Source organism: Musa acuminata, chromosome BXJ2-3 (assembly GCF_036884655.1).
Source record: "Musa acuminata AAA Group cultivar baxijiao chromosome BXJ2-3, Cavendish_Baxijiao_AAA, whole genome shotgun sequence".
Taxonomy (NCBI): domain Eukaryota; kingdom Viridiplantae; phylum Streptophyta; class Magnoliopsida; order Zingiberales; family Musaceae; genus Musa; species Musa acuminata.
In genome coordinates this window covers 26875888-26901453 of record NC_088340.1, presented here as the reverse complement: position 1 = coordinate 26901453, position 25566 = coordinate 26875888, and the positions used below count along the sequence as shown (strand labels likewise).

Here is a 25566-nt window from a genome sequence, read left to right as displayed (position 1 = left end):
CAATCGGCCTGTTGACTCCGCAACTCCGATATCCTTAGCACAATACTCGCTCTTCTTGGCCCGATGCTCGAGTCCACGGCCCGAAGCCTTCTGTCGATACGTCGACCGATCTATTGGCCCGACGTCCAATCTTCTGACATGTTTCTCCGGCACAACATGATTTTCCTGCTCTAATTGTCTCATCCTGATCAAAGCATCCTACGTCACTCAAAACGCAGATTAAATCATATATCAAGTAGTTTCATCATCAAAATACGAGATTCAACAGGTAGAAGGTTCGGAAAAATTAAGGATCACAGAAATGTACTGTAGTAGATTTTTACGTCTAAAGTGTAGTAGTTTGGACTAAAAGGTCAGTAATTTATATTAAGAATTTTTTAACAAAACTAAAAAAAAATCCATTGTTAGGAAGTGTCAAAGCCTTCATAAAAATTTCGTAGAGATTTGGATAGAAAAAACATAGTAGTAAGATAAAAAAAACTGTGTTATGTTGATGAAATTCTATAGCGCATCTTTCGTCGTAGAGATAAAAATTTTATGGCGAAAAGTTTATGCAGCAATATAGGAAAGATTTTTTTAGATTTTTGAATAAAGGTAACTAAATTACAGCAATAGTAAGGTAGGAAACCATAACCTATTGCAATTCACGTGGAGATCAAAGGGTGATCCGCGGTGGTCGAGATGATGGCGAAATTTGATGACGATCTTTTAAGCAATTGTGGGAATTGCTTTGGGCGGCTGTGGAGGGCTGATGGATGGTTGGATTTTTTAATAAGGATAACTAAATTACAGCAACAGTAAGGTAGGAACCCAGAACCTATTGCAATTCACGAGAAGATCAAAGGATGATCCATAGTGGTGGAGATCACGACGGAATTCGACGACGATCTTTTAAGCAATTATGGGAATTGCTTTGGGCAGCTATGGAGGGCTGATGGATAGCTAGATTTTTGAATAAGGATAACTAAATTGTGGCAACAGTAAGGTAGGAAACCAGAATCTGTTGTAATTCATGAGGAGATTAAAGGAAGATCCGCGGTGGTGGAGATCATGACGGAATTCAATGACGATCTTTTAAGCAATTATGGGAATTGCTTTGGGCGACTGTGGAGGGCTGATGGAACCCTTGCAGATTCTAAGCTTGGGGCTAATCTCTTTAGTAGATCGGCCTCCTTGGAACTCTATAGGGGTTCCTTCCTCCAGGTTCCTGCTCAAAGGCTGTCGAGAAGATTCATCTATTGTTTATCAAAAGAGGATGAATACATGAATATTTATAGGGCTTCTAAACCCCAACTCATAATAGGACTCATACTCAAGACTCCTACTTCTAACCAACTCATAATAAGACTCCTACTCTAAGAAGCAACCTCCAAACTAACCCTAACCCTAGCCGACCTCTTTACTTCTTTAATAGGGGTCGGTTAGGTAGGTTTTACATGAATGCCCTTTTTAATGAAACTCAATTATGACTCTCTTAGCTATAGTCCTAATAACTTTTCATAGATTCTAAATCCTAAAAAACTTTTAGGTTCACGGGAACTACCTCCTCAAACAAAGGGAAGGTCGGGACTTCCTCCGCCCCTTGGGTTGTCTAAAGACGAAGCATGAACCTCGATCGTCTGATAATTGATAGATTGAGAGAACTTATACAAGAAAAGAGAGACATCCTGACCTAAGGAGATGAAGAACCCAAATAATAGAAGACTAATTTGTTGTTGAACTAACGTTGAGATTATAAGAGACATAAGAACTAACTTTCCCTTCAGGAAACTAGTATAAAGCATAGAAGGTTTCTAAGGATGCTCAAATGGAGGAGTGAACCTCCTCTTAAGATGGACATGGATTTATAGGGAGGAAGCTAATCTCTCTCTTTAATGATTGAGACAAGTGTCCCTTCAAGACCCTTCCCAAGAGACGCCAATAAATTAAGGACTTAAAAATGTCATATAAAGGATTTGAAAAGCGCTAGATAACAAACTCAAAACATATCAAATGAAGGATTTGAAACACACCAAACGAAGGAGTTGAGAAGTAAAATGAAATCTATCATAGTAGAGGCATAGAGCTAGATGCATCCGAGATATGTTAGTCGAAAAAATCCAACTCATATAAAAAAAATCTACCATGACAAAGGCGAAATGTCAAATGTGCCTAAGACATATGACTCACAAAATCTAACTCGCATGAAAAGAAATTTGTCACGATGGAGGCTTAAGACCAAATGTGCCTGAGACGCATGAGTTAGGAAAACCTGGCTCACACAAAAAAAAAATCCACCATAGTGGAGGTAAAAGGTCAAATATACCCGAGATGTGTGAGTCGAAAAAACCCGACCCGCGTAAAAAGAGATGTAATGATAAATGCATATATCAAATGTGCTGGAGATACGTTAGTCAAGAAAACTCAATCCACATGAAAAGATGTCTACTACAATGGTAGCATAATGCAAAATATACCGAAGGCACATGAGTAAAAGAAAAATCAACTTGCATAAAAATAAATCTGCCATAACAAAGGAGACAACTTAACTCGTAAAGGCAAATTTCGAATGCACATGTGTTGAATGAACTAAACATTACACTTCGAACCCTTCTCAAAAGAGCTTTAAATTGGGAGGAGGGGGGGGGGGAGCGGACAAATGATAAAGGTTATATTGTCATCCAACACGTCACCGTTTCAAAGCACCCAAAAAGGAAAGAAAAAATAACTTTATTCTCATCATTTATAGTAAGAAAAACAATTATAAGTTTCTTTTCTGATAAAGACAATTATAAACTTTTTTTCATACTCTTTAGAAACCTAGTATAAAAACTAGATAGAAAGAAGAGATTTTTTTTTTAAATTATTAATGTCCACACTCATATTTTACTAATTTAAACATTGAAGGGCCTAGGTCAGGAAACCTGATCTCGATCTTTATGTAGATAGCACCTCGAAAACTTGATATTATTATCTCGGAGATATATCAGATAATCCTATAAATCTAGGTTCAAATAATATTGTACCGACTAAGATAATAATATTTCCCCCCTAATATATCTTATTTTAATATATTATATATGTGAACCAAAAGATCTGATTATAACTCGGTACAAAGAAGATCAATCTGACCCGATACGATTACTTATAATTTAATGTTACATGTCATTAACTAGATACAATTACTTATGACAATTTTGTTCGAAAATTAAAAAAAAATGTATACATTTATAATAAGACACATTATCCACAAGTTATCTCCCGTGTCCACACGTTGAAGGCTCCCTAGCCAAATATCTAAGGATAATATCTGATATATATATATATCTCTCTCTCTCTATATATCATTATAATTTAAAATTTTTTTAAATGTCATATATATATTTGTTTATTTCAAAAATTCCTTATAAGAGGAATTTCCAGAACGTGGCCATCATAAATCGTTTTAAGACATTTTATAAGGGGCATTCAAGATTTAAACGGTGAATAACGAGTGAGGCGGTCACGCATGTCGTTTGCACTCCCGTTTGACGGATCTAGCAAGCAAGTCTTTTAACACACACACTCTCTCTCACGCTGCGTACGACCGGTCACTGCTTTCTCATTCCCCAAGACAGACCGAGAGAGAGTTGCGAAGAAGAACGAAGGAGCCACCGACACATCTGTCATCGAGTGCTTTCTTCTCTTCCTCTCTCGGCCGGCGCATGATCTCACAGTCTATCCTTTTCTTGCTTAATTTACTCCTTTAAGACGAATTTAGCAAGGATATTTGTATTTTGGGTATGTATGATGGTCACCAGACTCACCATTGTTGAGTTTTGTCGATGGGTTGCTGGAGGAGGAAGCCTCGCCTTTTTGAGACATCACTTCTTCTCCTCCTCCAAGTCTAGGCTCACGGTGCTCTCTGCCTTCCTTCTTTTCCTCCTCGTGGTGGCTGCCTCTCTCTTTGCCATCTCTCACCTCCTCCCTGTCAGCAGCAGTTCCACCGCCTCGCCTTCTTCCACCAATCTGCTCTCTTGGTTTTACTTCTCTCCCTCTTCTTCCAACAATTCGTCTAATTCTACGCCACCGCCACCACCACGAGAAAAGGAGAAGAAGCAGGATGATGTTGTGGTGGATCCTTTGTTGGTGAATCGGAGCGGAGCGGTTTCTGAGAGAACTTATGGCGGTAATGGCGATGGTGGTGCGGATTCTTCTTCAATGCAGGGTCCTCTTTCCGGAAAAGAATCAGATCAGCGGGGCTGGAAGAGCGCCTTCCCTGCGCACGCCGAGAATTTCACCAAGAACAACACCTTGGCGAGCGCCACCGACAGAAGCACTGGTGGGGAAGCATCTGGTGAAGTCACCGGGAAATCCTTTGCTTCCGAGAGCAAACCCCCTAACGGTACAAGTATTGTGGCGGCCAAAAGCAGTGACAAGGAAATCTCTGGAGAAGTCGTCATTGGCAAATCCTTTGCTTCCGAGAGTAAAACCCCTGACATGACAAGTAGTACGGCGACCAAAAGCAGTGGCAACGAAACCTCTGGAGAAGCCGTCATCGCCAAATCGTTTGCTTCCGAGAGCCAACACCCTGACATGACAAGTAGCTGCGTAGGAGCGGAAAAGCAAATTCTGGTAAGAAATAGCACAATTAAAGATGTTTGTTTTAAGGGTCAGATTTCTGAGAAAAAGAGTGGAGCTATGGGCGAAGATCACCAAATGAAACAACAACATGGAGAAATGAATCAAGGAGGAGTAGCAGTAGGAGGAGGGAAGCTCATCGACCCAGTCGAGGAAGCTGCTCCTGCTGCTGCTGCAGGGAAAAGGAATGATTCCCGGCCGACGGTTGCGGTGAAGGCTACAGGCGGTTCCTCTGAACAGTGTGATATATTCCATGGAAGATGGGTGAGGGCTGAAAAGAACCAACCCTACTATCCTGCAGGCTCTTGTCCTTACCTCGATGACGATTTTAACTGTCATAAGAATGGCAGGCCTGATTCAGATTTCCTCAAATGGAGATGGCAACCTTACGACTGCGACATTCCAAGGCAAGTGAGCCTTTCATTTCATTTCCTTCTGCTTTGGTTAAGTCTTGGTTGCTCCCGATCTACCCTCTAACTACTGTAACCAGTTCTTCTGTCTACTTTTTGGCTTAATCGTGGAATTGCTTACTTGATCACTCACTTGTCTTTCAATAGAAGCTTCTCTTCTCTTGTTTCCATGCCTTTGATCAAGATGACCTTGCTTCCATTTGTTTGCTTACAAGCATCTTTATAAGAAGTGTTATTTGTTCTGCCTAGAGAGGAGGTGCTTGTGCAGAAATTGCAAACTTGAAGTGTCACTCAAAACCAATTAAGGTCACGCACTAATGCATTTCTCAAATGTTTCAAGCAAAATGTTTGGCTGCAAATAGAGATCCAGACAAGCTGACTTATAATTGTCCCTGTTAGGAAATAACAGGGGCATAGGAATTGTTATCTTATTATGGTGATTGTTACGGGATGATGTCGTTTATGTTCGAGTCAGCCCAATGTGGTTCATACCCATGTGTGTAGGATTGTCCAAGGTGTCTTTGAGGTGGAAACGTTGAGCTCCCAAAGAGGTTGTCCGAGGTGTCACCTGCACGAAGATCGAGGTTGGGAGTGGTTTTCCGATTCGATCTCTCAGACGTTCAAATTAGTAACTCGAAGTAGATGAGTGTAGTACTTACCAAAAAAAAAAAACTTACCAAAAAAAGATGTGTAGTCACCAGTAGTAAAAAGTGACCCATTGACTATGTTAAAAGTGAGCTTTTATACTTGGTAGTGAAGGAATGACATATTCTATGGAATATCCTTCAGGGGGATAGCTTTTAATCGCTTTTAACAATCTCAATTTGGTCTCTTTTCCATATAGGCAACAAGGGTGGAGATAGCCCATAACTATCTGCCTTGGGCCCGTGTCCACACTAGTAGACCAGTCAGGGGCAACTTTTGTCTCCTTCTTATAGTCTGGACGCCATGTTGTTACGGACTTAGTTGGAATTGCCTAAGTCGTGAGGCACCCTTGCGGCCAAGACGCGAACTTAGCTTGAGTTGCCTAAGTCGCGAAGCACCCTTATGCTAACTTCTCGAACTTAACTGGGATTGCCTAAGTCTTGACGCGCCCTTGCGATATGCGTCCGCAAAGGTCAGCCAATTTGCAACCTCACTCAGGTCTCGATGGACCTGTAAAAGAGAAAGTAGATTAGTTCGAAGAACGAGCGACGGACAAGTCCCGACGTCTTGCGAATAGGGAAGCTTTACAAGCAATTCAGCGAGCACCTTGCGTGCATGAGAGAAAACAGAGAAAGGAGGAAAACAAGGACTTTAGAAGGTTGAACGAACAACTGCAAGTCCACAAACATCTGCTCACCGGGTGCCTGGCGCGAAGGCAAGTTCCCTTTAAGAAAACGTGCGAACTTGTGAAGATTGTTCAATGCTCGACAATATACTGAAGCCCCATCCAGCCTCGTGCCATCCGGAGGGTTCCAGGGTGTTGAGATGGCTGACATTTCGCTCGCTGCAGCGGGCTGCAAAAAACAGCCCGCGACACTAAAAAACGGAGCCATTTTGGGGCTTTTTGGTCCGGTGCGGTGAGCGGTCGCACTATGCACTGCAACTTGTTCGAACATGTATTTTTACAAGCAAAAACACACAAAACCAAGGTAAAACAGGCTGCCATGTCCCTGTTCAAGCATGCAAAAGCGATGAACGGTTCGTTGAACGAAGTTGTGAGTTCGCGACGACCGTTCGTGACATTCTCCCCCACTTAAACTGTCGACGCTTGTTGGTAGTTGTTGATGATTGCTTCTTCATGTCGTAGGGCATCTTTGGGATCCCAACTGGCTTCAGTTCGGGGAAGCTTTCGCCACTTCACCAAGTACTCGGTCTGCTCAGCTCCATTGGGTAGCTTTATCTTGCGATCCGCCAGAATGGTTTTAACTCGCTTCTCGTAGGAGGCTCTGGTGGGGGGTAGCCGAATTGGAACACTTCGGGAAGCATCTTGCGGATCTGAGTGGTAGGCTTTCAAGTTGCTGGCGTGAAAACATTGTGAATTTTGAGCCACGTCGGCAGTTGTAACCTGTAGGAGACGTTGCCCACCCTATTGATAATTGGGAAGGGCCCTTCATACTTCCGCACCAATCCTTTGTGTACTTTGAACTCTTGCGGTCGCCTTCCCAAGTCAGTCTACTTCTTCATCTTTTTGGTCGCCTTCTTCAAGTAAGCTCGCGCAATATCTGCATTTCGGTGCCATTCTTTGGCAAAGTGATATGCTGACGGACTACTCCTAGTGTCTCTGATAGCCAAGGTGTGAGGAGTCGACGGTTGTTATCTTGTAATGATCTCGAAGGGTCTCTTGTTGGACGCAGAGCTCCGCTGCAAGTTGTAGGAGAATTGGGCTATGTCCAGTAGCTTCACCCAATCTCTTGGTTGGCACTCACGTAGTGCCGAAGGTATTGCTCCAGGAGCGAGTTTATCCTTTCGGTTTGGCCATCTGTCTGGGGGTGGAGGCTTATGGAGAAGTATAACTTAGACCCCAACAATTTGAATAGCTCGGTCCAGAATCGTCCCAGGAACCGAGCGTCTCGATCACTGATAATATTGTGTAGGACTCCCTAGTACTTCACCACATTCTTCATTATCAGCTTGGCCGCCTCCTCTGCTGAACAGTGTAGGGGCGCATCAATGAAAGTTGCAAACTTTGAAAATCGATCGACCACTATGGGTATCGATCCTAGTTCCTCTACTATCGGCAAGCTTGATATGAAGTCCAAGGAAATGCTCTCCCACGGTCTTCCTGGTACGAGCAACGGCTCCAAAAGCCCCACCGGCTTCCAATGCTCCATCTTGTCTTGTTGGCAAGTGAGGCACGTTCGAACATATTCCTCCACATCAGTCCTCATCTTCGGCCAGTAGAAGGCCCTCTCAATGAGAGTCAAGGTTCTGTGAATGCCCAGATGTCCAGCCCAAAGGGAATCGTGACACTCACTTAAGAGTTCACGTCTCAAATTGTCCACTCGAGGAATATAAACCCTATTCCCTTTTGTGTAAACGAGTCCCTCTTGGACCCAAAATCGTCGTGCCTTGTCTTATTTGATGAGCCGCATCAGGATTGCTACCTGGGGATCACTATACAGTCCATCCCTGATCTTGGAAAGGATGTTGGAGTGCAACTGACTTGCTTGGCCTCTGCCCTCCAACTGTATGGCGTTCACTTGCTCCACCTTCCGGCTCAATGCATCGGCCACGACATTTGCTTTTCCGGGCTTGTACTCTATTGCCATATCAAACTCAGCTAGGAAGTCTTACCATCGTGCTTGCTTTGGGGAGAGTTTCTTCTGAGTTTGGAAATAGCTCAAAGCGATGTTGTCTATCCTCAGCACAAATCGCGATCCAAGAAGGTAGTGCCGCCAAACTCGTAGATAGTGGACCACCGCTGTCATCTCCTTCTCGTGCACCGGATACCGCCACTCGGTCTCGTTAAGCTTGTGGCTCTCGTAGGCCACCGGATGACCCTCCTGCATGAGTACTCCCCCAATAGCAAAGTCTGAAGCATCTGTATAGACTTCGAAGGGCTCCCCATAGTCCGACAATTTGAGCATCGGTTCTTCCAACACAACAACCTTAAGATCTAGGAATGCATCTTCACATTTGTCAGACCACCTCCAAGGCTACTCCTTCAGTAACTCTGTCAGTGGAGTTGCACGCTTCGAATACCCCGCTATGAAGCGTCGATAGTAGTTGACGAAACCAAGGAAGGATCTCAACTCTGGCACCTTTTTTGGAGTTCGCCATTCCGCAACAGCTTGCACCTTTGATTGGTCATTCCGAATAAAGCCATCACCGATTCGATGCCCCAAAAACAAGATCTCCGTTTGAGCAAAGTAGCACTTCTCCTTCTTCACGAACAAAGTGTTCTCCCCGAGAACCTTGAAAATTGTTCGAAGGTGCTCGATATGCTCCTCGAGCGTTTGGCTGTAGACGACGATATCGTCCAAGTAGATGACCACAAACTTACCCAAATACTATTTGAATAATTGGTTCATAAGAGTGCAGAACGTGGTCGAAGCGTTGGTTAAGCCGAAAGGCATCACCAAGAACTCAAACGCTTCATACCTGGTCACACAAGTAGTCTTTGCTTCGTCGCCTTCGGTAATGCGCACTTGCCAGTATCCCGACCGGAGGTCGAGTTTGGAGAAATACTTGGCCTTGCCCAATTGGTCAAACAAGTCCGCGATGAGTGGGATTGGATACTTGTTCTTCACCGTCACTTTATTGAGGGCTCGATAATCGACGCATAGTCGGAGGCTCCCATCTTGTTTCTTTTGGAAGAGAACTGGAGCTCCGAATGGTGCTTTAGAACTACGGATGAGACCACTGCTTAGCAGTTCATCTAACTGTTTTATGAGTTCTGCCAACTCAGGAGGGGGCATGCGGTATGGTGTTCTTGCTGGAGGCTTCACTCTTGGCTCTAGCTCGATATGATGATCCACGCCTCTGCGTGGCGGTAGAGTCTTCGGTAACTCAGGTGGCATAACGTCTGTGAACTCCCTCAGCACGTTAGCCACCACAGCAGGTTCATGAATGGCCTTCTCGTCGAGTGACTCTAGCTTCATAGCAGTCACAAATGTTAATTCGCCTTTTCGTACCCCTTTCTTTAGTTGTAATGCCGATATCTGTTGGGGTTCCCTGGTTCCCCTCCGAGAGACAGGAACCACACAGGGGTCGTCACCTCCCATCATACATAGGGAGTTTAGGAACGACATTGGTACTAACTTCGCTACGTGTATGAATTCCATTCCAAGAATCATTTGGAAGTCGTCCAGTGGCACCACCATCATGTTAGTACTCCCGTTCCACGTTCCGATCTTAATGGAAACTCCCTTTGCCAACCCGGAGATTCGCTTGGCCTCCGAGTTCACCGCCTTCATTCGACTTGGGTTCTTCTCCAAGATCAGCCCAAGTCGCTTTGCTTCTCGATCGACAATAAAGTTATGGGTAGCGCCTGTGTCCACCATTGCACGGGTTGTTTGGCCATTGAGCTTAATGTCCACATACATCAGCTCGCTACTCCCTTCTTTCAATGGCTTTGCCTTCATGTGCTCCCCCACTTGACCCCGCAATGCATTTAATAAACGCATTGCTCCCATTCGGGGACCTTGCGACTCCTCATCATCGTTGCTAGATTCTGAACTGCTTGGACTTAGGGCGACGACTTTGCCCTTGTCTGATTTGGGGGGATGGATGGAAGCTGTTAAAGCATTGAGTGCCTGTTTCTGTGGGCACTCCCTCACCATATACGACCCTCTGCACAAGAAGCATCCACTAGTTTTCGGGGCCTTGCCGTTTGAGCTTGACCCTTTGTGGGAACTCTTCTTCCTTTGTTCGTCCCCGAGCTCCTTCTCTCGAGAATATTTTGGAGGGCGATTTCCTAAAGATTATTTCCTTTTTCCTGGGTCCTCAGAGGAAACAAAGTCAGTGAGCCTTTCTGCGGTAGCAATTGCCCGGATCACATCAGTGACATTCCTTCGATGCAGTTCTTGTTGCGCCCATGACTTCAAACTGTCGAGGAAGCTGAATAGCTTATCCTTCTTGGACATGTCCTGTATGTCCAGCATTAGCGCAGAAAATTACTTCGCGTAGTCACGGATGGAAGTATTTTGGCGGAGTTGTCTCAACTTTCTCCTTGCGATGAACTCTGTGTTCTCAGGTAGAAACTGAGTTCTCAACTCTCGCTTTAAGTCCTCCCATGTGTCCACCCGACACCGACCTTGTTGGATCTCCTCCCAACGGGTTCGCCACCAAAGTTTTGCATCCCTATTCAAATACATGGTTGCTATTGAAACTTTGGTTTCTTTAAAATCAGGCCTCGTAGCTCGAAAGGAAATTCTCGAGCTCTTTAGTATCTCGGGCACCTCCATAACAATGCGGCTCGGGTGCCCTTAAGTTTTGTGGCGATGCAACGCGGGTGTTGCTTCCTCCCGCATTCAGTGCCCTTGTGAGCATGGTCACTCTGGAAGTGAGTTCTGCCATGACTTCCTGCAGATGTTGCACGGAGTCTTTGATGTCGTCTGACAGTCGATTGACTAGGGCCTCGATTTTGTCGATTCTGGATTCAGCTTCTTCTTGCGAGCTCTCTACCCCAAGAAGCCTTCGCTGGCCTTGGTAGAGTTCCTCCAAGCTCGCTTTAAGAACATCCAAGCGGGTTTTTATCGCTATGAGTCTCTCCTTTTGGCTCTTCTTCTCGGTTGGCACTCCAGATTGCGCCTCCTTCGCTCGCGAAGAGTAGCCGATTTCTCGCTCATCATGTTCGCTTCCACGATCCTCCAAAGTGGCTCCAACGACATGAGAGCGAGTTTGCACTTGTAGCCCACCTGCGGCTGCTTGGGGCAAAGGTCCGGCTTGCCTCGCCTTGCTTGATTCGCCACGATGCTTTGCCATGGCGAAATTGCGAAGTTCCTTCATTACTTGCTCGAATTGCTTGTCCGCTCTGATACCACAATGTCATGAATTTAGCTGGAATTACCTAAGTCATGAGGCACCCTTGCGGTCAAGACGCAAACTTAGCTTGAGTTGCCTAAGTCGCGAAGCACCTTGCGCCAACTTCTCGGACTTATCTGGGATTGCCTAAGTCTTGACGCGCCCTTGCGATATGCGTCCGCAAAGGTCAGCCAATTTGCAACCTCAATCAGGTCCCGAAGGACCTGTAAAAGAGAAAGTTGATTAGTTCGAAGAACGAGCAACGGACAAGTCCCGACGTCTCGCGAAGAGGGAAGCTTTACAAGCAATTCAGCGAGCACCTTGCGTGCATGAGAGAAAACAGAGAAAGGAGGAAAACAAGGACTTTAGAAGGTTGAACGAACAACTGCAAGTCCACAAACAGCTGCTCACCGGGTGCCGGGCGCGAAGGCAAGTTCCTGTCAAGAAAACGTGCGAACTTGTGAAGATTATTTAACGCCTGACAATATACCGAAGCCCCATCCAGCCCCGTGCCACCCGGAGGGTTCCAGGGTGCTGAGATGGCTGACATTTCGCACGTTGCAGCGAGCTGCAGAAAACAGCCCGTGGTACGCGAAAACGGAGCCATTTTGGGGCTTTTTGGCCCGGCGCGGTGAGCGGTTTCACTGTGCACTACAACCTGTTCGAACATGTATTTTTACAAGCAAAAACATACAAAACCAAGGCAAAACAGGCTACCATGTCTCTGTTCAAGCATGCAAAAGCGACGAACGGTTTGTTGAACGAAGTTGTTGCGAGTTCGCGACGACCGTTCGTGACAATGCGGAGGACACATGTAGGATGGTGGTTGGTCGATAATATCCTCCCTATCATTTGTCCCCCCACGAGGGCGTGCTTCGGGGGTTCTTTAGTGAGGGTCTTGAAGCATGACATCTGACCCATATGACACGTCGATCTTATGCCCCTTTGATCACTTATTTGAGGGGGAGTAAGGATGCCTGACCAACGTACCTTGGGCACACCCAAAAAAGGGGTTGGTAGCTCGTTCGAGGAGGTGGCTTGAGGCTGTCCCTCGGATGAGAGACCCGGGTCGTTGAATAGGTGCTAGTATCATATTGGAGTCTACATCGAGGTGGATGCACCAATATGTGGAGAGGGTGGCTTTTGCCCCCCTTGGGTGAAAGCAAGGTTTGACCTACCGGTCCGAGCTAGTGTGCCGGCTGGCTGATGGCATGGCACGTGCCACTCCATACCAGTGTATTGACACACAAAACATTGGTGTGTACTAATGTTTCGATGAGGAAGAAAAAGAGGTTGAAGAAGAAGGTCCGGTGGAGGAACAGAGGAGGAAGAAGGAGAAAGGAAGAATGAAGAAGAAAACGAAAGAAAAGGAGGAGAAGAAGAGTAACAATACTTGGGAAGCAGCACTAAGGGAAGCAGTAGCATCACAACGGTGAAGAGGCGATGCCATTGCAACATTGCAATGACGAAGTGACGAAGAGGCGGCGCCACTGCATGCGGTGAAGAGGCAGCACCCTTGCAGCATCGCAATGATGAATCAGCGAAGAGATAGTGCCGCTACAGCATTGCAGTGGCGAAGAGGCAGTGCCACGACTTCGTACGCGAGAAGAGCCTAATATATGTATTTTTTAATGCTGAAATGGACGAGGCCCACCACTTTTTGATTTTTTATTATTTTAATACAGACCACCCGAAACGAGGTGGTCCGTGTATCGGTCCATGCTCGAACTGATAGGTACTACCAAAACCATATCGTTTCAGGCGGTACAACAATCCCTGGGTGAAAGTACTATGGTTCAGGGGTAGAACCTTTTCGCTCGAGTGTTCATTGAGAGGATCAGCGGTCGGGCGTTCTTGCGACATTAGGCTCTTCTTCTAATGCCAAATATGTTATCAGACGATGTTGTTGACATCCGAGTTAGCCCGATGTGGTTCAAACCTGTGTGCACAGAATTGTCCGAGGTGCCTCCGAGGTGAAAACGTTGAGCTCCTGAGGAGATTGTTTGAGGTGCCACCTGCACAAAGAGCGAGGTGCCCAAATTAGTAACCCGAGGTAGATGAGTGCAGTTGCCAATGGTAAAAAGTGACCCATTGACTAAGTTAAAAGTGAGCTTTTTATACTTAGTAGTGAAGGGATAACATTTTCTGTGGAATATTTTTCGGGGGATAATTTTTGACCGCCTTTAACAACCTTAATTTGACATCTTTTCCACGTAGACAACAAGGTTAGAGATAGCCCATAACTATCTGCCTTTGACCCATTCCCACGTGGGCAGACGATGAGAGGCAGTTTTTGTCTCCTTCTTCCAACTTAGACGCCATGCAGAGGATACGTGTCGAATGATGGTTAATCAATAATATCCTCCCTATCAGTGATTATGAGAATCTTATGCTAAATTTTATCCTCATGCAGATACACTATTACATGGTATAGTGATCATAAATTGAATTAAATCAACTTTAGAAAATTTTTTGATCTGTGGAACATATTTCCTACCCAACCAGCCCTTATCCTACTGGTTCATCCCTTCATTTAGAAAAGAGTCTGAGTTCCAATCCTTGGTGCTTCTCTAGGTAATAGATGGGTGTTGACCCCTCTGTTATTAAAGAAAAGGTGTAATAATACTAATATATTCTTTGGCACTGTTGACAATGTTCCTTGGTTTCATACATTTGCCTTGCAAAATTTAAATAATTAACAAATACTTAGTTATTTTCTATTCCTTTTCCTGGTTTATCTTTTTTATCTCCTTGGCACATTTGACACTCTGGCAGCCAATCCTTCATTGTGTCCAGATACATGCACGCAACATGTGAAAATATTTAGCATCACATGAGAATCTCAATCTAGGGAAAATTGTGAGAGTTAGCAACTGATTTCTCTATGCTCGCTTTCAGTTTATTATACTTGCAACCCCCCAAAAAATTATAAAATGTAGTCATCACTTCTTTAGATCTTCTAACAGATTGAATGCAAGTGATTTTCTAGGAAGATTGAGAGGCAAAAGGTTAGTTTTTGTTGGTGATTCACTCAATCGAAATATGTGGGAGTCTCTAGTTTGCATTCTTCGACACAGTATTAGTAACAAAAAAAGAGTATATGAAGTTTCTGGGAGAAGCCAATTTAAAGTCAAAGGCAGAAGAAACCATTTCAAATACAAAGGCTACTATTCCTTCAGATTTGAGGTAATTGAACTTTCTATTTGTTGCTAAGTCTTCTTGGTTTCCAAATATTTTTAGTTCCATCTTATTGCTTTGAACCTCATTATAGGATTATCAGTGCTCTGTTGATTTTGTACGATCACCATTTCTAGTAAGAGAGATGCAGTATAAGAATGTACATGGGTCCGAGGATGAGAGGCTAAGATTGGATATTTTGGATGAAACAACTTTAGCGTACCGTGAAGCAGATGTTATAGTTTTCAACACAGGTCACTGGTGGACTCATGAGCAAACGTCTAGAGGGTGAGTACTCAGAAAATGTGGCCTACGGTTCGTTTTCTTGCATATGATGTAGTAAAACCAATATTTTTGTTACTAATGTTATGGTGACTGCAATAATTGTCATTGATTAAAAAGAAACTTGCATAAAAATCCCATGATTTCTCATATTTATGTTCCCTCTCCTTGTTGATATTTTTAAGCAATAAAAAACGAACATTATCACTTTCATATGAAGGAACAATGGGTTACTGATTTGATGGTCATGCATTTTGTATTGTTCCTCATGCTTCTATTTTCATTTTTTTCCTCCACCAGTTCCATGATGGAAGTCCACTGCCACCACCAATTTGACTCTTCTACCTTGTCCTACAGTCACTTCTGCCATTTCTGACAGAGTTGCTACACCTCATCCAAGACCTAGATCCACCTCCACCACTGCCTTTAATTACTCCATATAGTAGGTAATGCTTTATTGACTCTCTTTATCCGCCTCTGACACTAACGCCATCTTGCCTTCTCCATGCCACTATTTTGAACCACCTCATCCTCCATAACCATTCACTACAAAGAATTTGCAGGATGAAAAGAGGAGAGAGGAAGAGAATGAGGGTATCGTACTATTTGGAACATTTATCATAATGCAACATATATGATTAGTGGAGCTTTGGACAAATATTTTGCCACATTAGTATGAAACAGTTATAAACAAGAGTGATCTTATCTTGATTAAAGGAAAAACATCTTGCAATACTGATGGAGGAGGGGATATTTTATAATTATGAGAAATCATTGCTGGTCTATATGCATTTTCCTTTATGTTTAAGATATCACATAATTAAAAATTGATTACCATATCATTTTTAGTTGTGAACAATAATTCTTATATATGTTTTTGACTCTAATTTATGTAACTGACAGAAGAAACTATTATCAAGAAGGAAATCATGTATATCCAGTTCTGAAAGTCATGGAAGCCTACAAGAAGGCTCTTACCACTTGGTCTAGATGGATTGACATGAACATTGATTCCAGTAAAACTCAAGTTGTTTTCAGAGGATATTCTCTCACCCATTTCAGGTAGTGCTAAAATTTGAACTATGTGCAATGTTTATCTTTATGATTGGTGGCAAATTCTGAATTGGAAAAGCTAGAAATCTGCCTCTAGTCTACAAATATAACATTGCCAATTCTGAACATTAATAATTTTTTGTTGCATGACTTCTTACTAGTGAATAAGAGAAGAATGCAGAACTTGAATCATGTTTTTCTGAACTGTTATTAGGGACAATAATATTGCATTAGAAACAACTATAGAACAAAATAGAAGAGAAAAGGGCAGTAGAGCTTATGGTTTAAAGACTTTCTGTTATGGAGTTCTCTTTTTATTGTTTGACTCTTCTTAAATGTTTTATGCTAAACTAGGTCAAGGTAAACTAAACACTACATATTAGGCAGGCCTTGTAGAAATTGATAAAAATTCAAAAAGTGGCAGGGGAATGGGAGATGGAGTGAGGACACAGGAAAAAGTCAGTAGAGCTTTTCAAATAAGCTCATTTAATTTACATGTCCATAATCAACTTCAAGAGTTTCTCCCGTATCAAAATATGGAAGATGGAAGTCCTTCAAAAACTATAGTCATGCTATAATCTTGTAAATGTAGTTTGACATGTCCAAATCAAACGGAAGAGAACTTACCCTGAACAGAATTATCAGGATGCAATCAAGTTGAGAAGATTTCCCTGCCTCGTGCTTTGAAGGTTTTTTTATGCCTGATTTGGAAATGGCATACAACTCTTAGGTACTAGATGCTGTGCACAAAGTAGCCTGAATTATTTTATGATAGGCATATCACTTTCCTATTCATTAATGCTTGATGAATAGATCTTAACACATTCAAATTAATAAAAATATTTTTGATGTCTCCACATTTTTCTCCACTTGGACTTTGCATCGGACATGACATTTTGAATACATTCCTGAACCTAGACTTAAAAACACATCTGCTTTCTTTTTTGCTAGTTGAACTGCAGAACCTGCAAGTTATCATAATATTTCTGCCCTCTTTAACCTTCTTGATCCCAATATCTGGTCCTCCATTCTTGTATATTCTCAGTTGTAGGATCATCTCATCTATATGTGCTTACATATGCATCGCATTGGGTGCTTAGAGCCTTTTTGAAGCTCCGACTTGTTACATCACATAGAAGTCAAAATAATGTTGTGAATATTACCTTCTCATTTATCTAACAGTTCTACAAAATTCTATTAAAAGATGCTTAAATTAGAAGAGGGAAAAGAAATCAACTTTGCTTCAGAAGAGAAAGAAGAAGAAGAAAAAAATTCATTTTTACGTGCTCGATTACAAGATTATTATTACTTTGAATAGAATAAGTTTGCAAAAGTTTTATTTTTCCTAAAAAACGGGGATATTAGTCTTATTCTACTTCCTTTATCTATAATTGACAAGCTTTCTCCTTCATGATGCTTTAATAAAAGATAAACTTGGTGAATCATGTATTGGTAAAAGTTAACAAAATGTGGTGATTATTAGTTGATAACCTTCATCAATGTGGTTGAGAGATGACTTTGTTACTTGAAAGAACTAGGTTGCTGAATGGATATCTTCCGGAGTCATACCGAGGATTGCAGTATACTCGTTCATATATCTATGTATGCTGCTGAATGATGGTTGCTTTTACTAAATGATACACATTTTACAAGTCCCTCAGTAGTCATTTTTATTGTAATATGGTCAATTTTTTTTAGTAAATCAATTTGGAACATCAAGTAAATGCCCAGATCGGCAATCTCTCTGTTAATTGATCAATAACTTTACAAATGAATGCTATTAGGTGCACCAGAGGACCAACTCGGTGGTCCTGTAGTGACTGATTAATGATACAACAAAAAGATCACAAACTATTGAGACAAGCCTGTAAATCAATTGGATACCCGCTTTGTGTTACTCAGATCTGTAAATGAGACAGGATATCATTATCTTAATTTACAGGAACTTAAATTTTAAAGATTATCGGCCAACTCTTGGTAAATGATCTGCATGTATATATATTAGACAGACACTTCTCGGATATGTTACATATTAAGAGAATGCATGTTCTTCTCATAATATCGATGGGCTGCCTGCTCGACAAATGCACCGTCTTTGAGTACATTTTTTGTAGAGTGTATGTTCTTCTCACAAGATAAACAGCTTGCCTGGTTGACAAAGGCCCTGTATTTGAGTGGGCCCATATGGATATACAAAGACATGAACATTAGATTTGCATGTAAAGTCTATTTTGTGTGTACATATTGATCATTTTCATACATAAGCAGATTATTTTGGGCATATGTTTTTTATCATGTTGATCTTTCTCTTTTGGGTGTACATACTGGAACCTTTTGATTCTTTGCAGGGGAGGTCAATGGAATTCCGGAGGGCAGTGTCATAAAGAAACTGAGCCAATCTTTAACCAATCTTATCTCTCCAAGTACCCATCGAAGATGAGAGTTGTGGAGCAAATTCTAAAACAGACGAGGACTCCAGTTATATATCTTAACATCAGTAGGCTGACAGATTATAGGAAGGATGGGCACCCATCTATATACAGAAAGAAATATATGTCAGTGGAAGAGCAAATTGCTGCCGAGAAGTCTCAGGACTGCAGCCACTGGTGTTTGCCTGGAATACCTGATTCATGGAACGAGCTTCTCTATGCTTCTCTGCTTATAGTTGGCAAAGGATCCTGGAGAAGATAACTGATCAAATCCACTTCTTCTTCTTCTTCTTCTTCTTCTTCTAGAGTAAGATTGATTTATATATATATATATATATATATATATATATATATATATATATATATATATATATATATATATATATATATATATATATATATATATATATATATATATATATATAATATTACGAGAACTGCTCGTGAATAGTAATAATGTAGATGACATGGAGAATCATGAAGAAGCTTTTCTTTGTCATAATTGATTCATTTTCCTAGCGAGTTTCACTGGGAGGTAGAACCACAGGTTTTGTCTATTTGGCAGCATGAAGAGACGATGATCATGAATCGTGGAGACCTGACTCTCTCTATCCACTTTATTAGCTAAGTTAATAAGTACATTCAAAATAGTTTAGATTAGATTTTGAACGCTTAATGTTTGATAAGTAGGTGCGATATATGATTTACTAGATTAAAGTGTTGTTAGTTCGATTTGGTGCCACACAAGCGCCGGTATTATTTTTTGATCAATCTCATTCTTTTCATAATGATTAGGAAAGATTGAATTTTATCTTTGTAAAGGAAGGGTTATTCCTTGCTGTCTCAAAATCTTGATAAAGACATTTTTAGGTCGACCAAAGAGGTTAATTGTCTTAGAGTTGATTCATGTAAATTGGTAGCTAAATATCTCAACTCACAATATCGGTAATGAGGTAACAACTTATCGGACTTCTCACTCCCAATGGATTAAACAAAGTTTAGTTAAAAATAAAACCGGATCTTGGTTTTAATAATGATGATGATGATGATGATGATGATGATGATGATGATGATGATGATGATGATGATAATAATAATAATAATAATGATAATAATAATAATGATAATAATAAAAATAATGAAAATAAAAAATAGTAATAAATAATAATAATAATAATAATAATAATAATAATAATAATAATAATAATAATACGCCATCATCTGCGCCCGGCCACACATGCGAGAGATCGCCCATCCACTCCATTCCTTCGCATTTTCGTCGGCATGGGTGCTGTTAACGGTCCTGCACCGCCTCCGTCTGCCGTCCGCCACCTCCACTCCGCCTCCTGGTCTCCGTCGTCGCTCCCTATTCGTTGCTCCTCTTTAGGGCTTCCACGACGACCCTTCCTCTTCCTTCTTCGCTCTCCTCCTCCGCCGCCGCGGCGGCTGGGGAACAATCGGGTCCGCTGCACCGCTGAACGCCATGCTCTCTTTAACCGCATCGCTCCCGTCTACGACAACGTAAGCCATCGCGCTCCTCATCTCCTCGACCCTTCACCTCTGTCTCTGCCTCTCTCTCTTCCTTCCTTTCTTTCTTTTTAGCTATGATAACGGAAGGAATTTGGCAGCTCAATGACATGCTGAGCCTGGGACAGCATCGCTCCTGGAAAAGGATGTGCGTCTCCTGGAGCGGGTGGATTTCTTTTCTTGGCTTTTTCTCTTGCTTTACTCTCTCTCTTCTCATAGCCTTTGTTTCCTTTCTCGCTTTCTTTTCCTTCTTCTTCTTCTTCTTCTTCTTCTTCTTCACAATTACCGCATTCAAGTAGGGCGAAACGAGGGAATCGGGTTCTTGATTTGTGCTGCGGGAGCGGCGATCTGGTATTTTTTCTCTCCCAGAAAGTCGGAACCGAAGGAGAGGTACGTTTGTCCATCGATTCCATCCTTCCTCTGTCTCTTGCTTTCCCTCTTCATTCGTTTGTTCATTTCTACTTCATTTAGATTTTTATATTGGGTGTTCATGTTGGGGACGCGCCTTTGGAACTGCTTTTGCTCAATCGTCCTGAGTTTATATTCTTTGATCATATCCAGAGAAGAGGACGAACAGAAACTGAATCTATAAGCTTCAGGTTGAACATGAACACCACTAAAGGGAAAATCGTTAGGAAAATAACTCGTACAGTTAACAGATTTGCTTGCTCATTGACAATTTGTGCCAATACGCTACTTAAGAGAGTAATTGATGGAATATTGTGCAAAGTTTTGGTGTTGCATTTCATGAAAGGATTACCCTCTCTGAGAAAGGTGCCGTGATTCTTAGTCCTAAACTACATTAATTTTGTATACCGTACTAATTTTCTTCTGTTCAAACCATTTTTTCCATTCCTTATCATTTGGATTTGATATGATGATACACAATTTTTTTTTTTTTTCCAAAAAGAGAAGAACTATACTAACTCAAAAGCCGATTACAAGTTACAGCTTGCTCATCCAAGCGCAAAATACAGTGAAAGTCAGGATGTCAATCCTGCATCCAAATGTGATCTGATTTGGACCTTTTAGCAAAAGAAGCAAGCAGTGGGCACACTGGTTGCCTTCTCCAAAGGTGTTTATCACCCTCCACTCGATGATCAAGTTGAGTAGAGCAAAAATCTCACGAAGAAAATTAAGAAGGAACCAAGGAGGAGATTCCTCCTCCTTGTTCAAAACTTTTACAATCCATCCCGCATCAGTTTCAATGAGTAGCTTATTTACACCCAGCTGGATTGCAGCCGAGATTTCTTCTTTGACTGCCAAAAATTCATTCGCCCAAGAGCTGCCTGCAAGTAGAAATCTGCAACCAGCAAGAAGACATCTGGCAGCACTGTTCCTAAGCACAAAACCCGCACCTCCCATCTTTGAATGGGCCTCAAAGGCCCCATCTGTGTTCAGCTTGATCCATTCTGCTGCAGGACGCGACCAGCATACTTGAATTGAGCTTATGACAGGATGCAAAGGTTGCATTCCTTCAGGCTGGTTAATACAGGTGGCTCTCATAGATGATGCACAATGTTTGATGGGTTTGTTCTGTATAGGAGTTCTAGACCATTTGAAAACCTTGATTAGTTCTTCAAAGGAATCTTCCTTTAAGCAGTCATCTATCTTATCTGTGTCCTTTCAACTTCTGTGAACAGGATTTAACCATTGTTGGTTCATCGAACATTCTTGACCCTCTTTGTTGTTTAATTTTAGCATCTTTAAATGATCTTCCATCATGGAACCACCTACAATATTTCCTGTAGAAATTTGAAATAAAAGGACAACAAGCTACAAAATGCATCATGAAATTTAGATTAGATAGAATGCTTGTTAATTAGGAATCTTATATGATCAAATTGAGAAAATACTTTTCTTCTCTTGATATGGTTGGATGGAAATAAAATTCAGCAATCTAGGACTGTGCATTACTACCACAACAACGGTAAGATCGTACACTACTCCCACAGCGATGGAATTGGTTTGCATTGTATGAGAGTTTGCTTGTGCCAGCTAGGTGAATCTGTGCCGATAAGGTAGGGGCACAAGGGCATAGTGCCATGTCAAGGGTATGTCCCATATGGGTCATCTAGTGCCAAGGGAAGTCATGCATGTACCGGAGCATGGTGACACGCTGTGGCAAGTAAACCATCTTAACATTGAGGTGATCTTCTCAAATTAGGTCCTCACTCGTGTTAGCATCATCATTAAGCCCAATCCCGATGCCACTGGTCTCTTTAGCTGGACAAAAAGCCTGGTAGGTGGTAATGACATTCTTTAACTCTGATTTTTTGGTTGGTTATGTTCTTTTTCTTTTGCTATCTTGAGATTACTTTTTCTCATGGTAATAGTAATATGTTACGAAGGTGCAAAAACTGGAAAGTAATTAGTGGAGACTTTGTATATTCACAAGAAACAACTCAGTTTGCCTATATATGTATTGGACAACAATTTGGAAACTCAACTACTGGTCCATCTGTTCTTAGTTGTGAAGTATCTATTAATTATTTCATCATATTGCATTCTTTGAAGTTGTGTTGACGAGGAAAAATAAGAGAACCAAAATTAGTAGAAACTTACTTGAAATTCATTTTATCCTCAACTTTAGTGTCTATGTTGTCTGAGAAATTAGTCATCCGCAAACCATGCACTGTATTTTTCAAAATGGTTTTATAGAACTAGTTTAAGCATTTCAAGTATCAAGATATCATAGTTGTTTAAGCCTACTTTATTTTCCACACTTTCTGAGTTCAAACTTTTTGACCTGTAAGCTCAGTTGGGAGTCCTATGTTCTCACAAACTTGCAGGTTTATGGTCTTGATTTCTCAAGAGAGCAACTGTCCATTGCTTCCAGACGTGAAGACCTATATTGGAAAGCCTGCTACAAGAACATTGAGTAAGAAACAGTTGCATTTATAAATAGAAAGTAGAAACATGATGTGCTTGTCCAGTGCAAGGACATAAAATCTGCTCGTTCAGGCCCTTAATTAGCTCCAGCAATATGAATAATTTGGGCAATCTACTGTATCTAAATTCTATATTAGAAACTCAATGGCATCTATTATGTCTTAGGTGTATTTGTTCTAGACGATTTGTGACACACAACAGCAAATAGATGCTTTGTTGAAAATATTTAGTTGGTTTGGTAGCGTTTGACTTCTTTTTCCTTTTTATTCTTCTGGTGCCACACACATGGTGCTTTTTGCAGGTGGATTGAAGGTGATGCACTTGACCTTCCCTTTTCAGATGGCTACTTCGATGCTACTACCATTGGGTATGGATTGCGTAATCTGATTGATAGACAAAAAGCTATGCGTGAGATCTTTCGGGTTCTGAAACCAGGTTTTTTAATCTTATCCTATTTTTGTTAGTCTGACAATGGTCATAAGAATTTATTTAACTTTAACTTTCTTTTGTAGGTTCAAAAGTATCCATTTTAGATTTTAATAAGAGCACATCATCTCTTGTAAACATGTTGCAGGTACTTACCAGATGATAGATTTTATATGTGAAGTTATAGAATTCAAGTTTGTCATTATTGAAATCTTATTCTATTTGTTTTTCCTGTCTTTTTCATTCATAATTGTTGTTTACATTCTTATATGACAAATAAATACTGGGATTTCTGCTTTTGTTATATAGGAATGGATAATAGACAATGTTGTTGTTCCTACTGCAAGTGAATATGGCCTTTCACAAGAGTACAAATATTTGAAAACATCAATCGATGAATTCTTAACAGGTTTGATGTCATATTTTTTCCTTCTACTTATATTGTATCTTCTCATGAAGAAGCGCCCATGAATGAATTTCTATGGAGCTGCCTTGGAGAAAAAACTGTGACACATGTAGTGATCCAAGATTCTTATATGCTAGGGTAGCTTTGAAGTTGGATGGATTACATGCTAAAATTTTCATTAGCGGTTCCTACTTGGTGTTGAATATTAATGTTAACCGGTCATCTGTGACTTAGGCTTCATTTTATTTAATGGGTTGGCCAATGAATTCCATCACATGAATCTCATAGTTACTGGCAATTTGTCTGTTGTGGTGAATTTAATTGTTTCAGGATTGTTATGAATTATATTGCTAGTACTATATGTAATCAAGATTCTCATTCGATAGAAAACCTAGGCTTCTTTCCTTCGATGATTCTAACTTGACTGTTTCTGGGTGGTCATCTGCATTTGTTAGGGAAAGAGGTAAACATAACGTTGCAACTACTGCCTTGTGGAGAAACAAATACCGTGCTTGGTTCCCATAATTAATCCTAGAACCACTGAGAGGTTTTCATAATTCTAATCACATGTCATATCTTCGTGCTTGAAATTGATGTTGTTCCAAACTTGTTACTCTTCTTTGATTGATATCATCGTCCATGGGTTAAACAAAATGTTCTATAACTGCAGGAAAAGAATTAGAGAAGCTGGCAAAGGAAGTGGGATTTTCCAAAGCAGAACACTACGAAATTGGTGGTGGTTTCATGGGGAACCTAGTGGCAACTCGATAGCAGACAATTTCTTCGTGCAAACTGAATTGACGTGTTTTATCGGAGAGTATCTGAAATGGAACCACCATATTAGGTATTTTTCAGCTTAACAAACACAAAAACAAATTGTGGTCTCTTTGGAAAACCAGGAATTTTATCAGCAAGGCAATCAGCTGCTGAGCATCATTCACGACTTTGCAGGTGGAGCTTTGATACAGATGTTTCCTGGCACCTAGCTTGCAGAAGATTCTATTCTCTCGGGATTCATGGTTATCCTTGTCAACCACTCATTTATTTCAGCAACTGCTCCTCCAGTTCTGAGTTTCCAAAGTTAATCTTCCAAGTGTTGTTAGATAGCAAAGCAAAAAAGTTATTTCCCGTTTCCTGCTTAGATACAGAGAGTGAGGTCCTTCCAATCCTAGAAAAGAAAATTAAAGTCTGCAACTCGATCGTCAACGTTTTTCTAACTACATCCTTCACTTCATAGATTGGTGATCACCACTTGTGCTGCCTTTGTAGTCTTGTAATTGTTGAATCTCGGATTTTGATGATGAAATCAATTGTCATTTGTTATCTAATCTATATGTTGAGATAAGTGTGCAGGATTAACTACGATGAAAGTGAGACATGCAACAGGAGTTACACCGGAGTCAAGACAATGATCACGTTGGGAGTTCGAGAGTTCGACGGAAGTTCGGACAATCGTCGGAAGTTATGCGGGAACAAATCCAAGAAGTCCATAAGCTTGCCAAAGAAGCTCGTCGGAACTCGCCAAGTGAATCGTCGTAAGTCTAGGAGTTTGCCGGAAGTCTGTAGGAGCATCACCGAGGGTTCATCGAATGATCGACGGAAGTTCGCCGGAAGCTCGCCGGAAGAAGCGATTGACGCACCGGAGCAAGTTGCAGTAAATGTCTTAGAAAAATCGTAGTTAGCACATTGATTAAGTTGGAAATGGGAGGTGATCCCATTAACTTAATCTTGAGGCAATTGGGCCCCTGAAAAACCCAAATTGGGCCGAATAGATCAACCCATTCGGATCCTGATTTTTGCTAAGCGGTTGAACCGCCCAAGGCAGGAGGTTGCACCGCTTGGGCTCAGTCTCCGAGCGAGACTGAGAGGTGCAACCGCTCCAGCCAGGCGGTGGCACCGCTTGGGGCTCAGTCTC

General features: G+C 41.6%; 2 protein-coding genes across 5 annotated transcripts; both read left to right on the top strand.

The window, feature by feature from the left end:
- Positions 1–3548: 3548 nt before the first annotated feature.
- LOC135607513 (protein trichome birefringence-like 2) lies at positions 3549–18922 on the top strand. Its single transcript, XM_065099438.1, has 5 exons — positions 3549–5006; positions 14426–14645; positions 14731–14924; positions 15822–15980; positions 18320–18922. The coding sequence occupies exons 1-5, from the start codon at positions 3766–3768 to the stop codon at positions 18660–18662; spliced, it is 2157 nt and encodes a 718-aa protein (XP_064955510.1). The 5' UTR covers positions 3549–3765; the 3' UTR covers positions 18663–18922.
- A 705-nt stretch (positions 18923–19627) lies between these two features.
- Positions 19628–24979, top strand: LOC103978194 (2-phytyl-1,4-beta-naphthoquinone methyltransferase, chloroplastic). Of its 4 annotated transcripts, none has more exons than XM_009393906.3 (9): positions 19628–19921; positions 20029–20093; positions 20227–20317; positions 22720–22808; positions 23121–23254; positions 23332–23393; positions 23555–23654; positions 24322–24495; positions 24603–24979. In XM_009393906.3, the coding sequence occupies exons 1-8, from the start codon at positions 19685–19687 to the stop codon at positions 24420–24422; spliced, it is 879 nt and encodes a 292-aa protein (XP_009392181.2). In that variant the 5' UTR covers positions 19628–19684; the 3' UTR covers positions 24423–24495; positions 24603–24979. The 4 variants fall into 4 exon arrangements, with proteins under 4 accessions (XP_009392181.2, XP_009392182.2, XP_018678576.2 ...); XM_009393907.3 differs by lacking the exon at positions 24603–24979 and adding an exon at positions 24107–24198 and having other exon boundaries at positions 24322–24459; XM_018823031.2 differs by lacking the exons at positions 24322–24495; positions 24603–24979 and adding an exon at positions 24107–24199.
- The last annotated feature ends 587 nt before the right edge of the window (positions 24980–25566 follow it).

Coding starts and splice junctions, on each gene's coding strand:
- LOC103978194 (XM_009393906.3), top strand. CDS start 19,685: ATGGGTGCTGTTAACGGTCCTGCACCGCCTCCGTCTGCCGTCCGCCAC. Junction 22,809..23,120: donor GCCTGCTACAAGAACATTGA/GTAAGAAACAGT, acceptor TGCTTTTTGCAG/GTGGATTGAAGGTGATGCAC. Junction 23,255..23,331: donor CTTTCGGGTTCTGAAACCAG/GTTTTTTAATCT, acceptor TTTCTTTTGTAG/GTTCAAAAGTATCCATTTTA.
- LOC135607513 (XM_065099438.1), top strand. CDS start 3,766: ATGATGGTCACCAGACTCACCATTGTTGAGTTTTGTCGATGGGTTGCT. Junction 5,007..14,425: donor TACGACTGCGACATTCCAAG/GCAAGTGAGCCT, acceptor ATCTTCTAACAG/ATTGAATGCAAGTGATTTTC. Junction 15,981..18,319: donor TATTCTCTCACCCATTTCAG/GTAGTGCTAAAA, acceptor GATTCTTTGCAG/GGGAGGTCAATGGAATTCCG.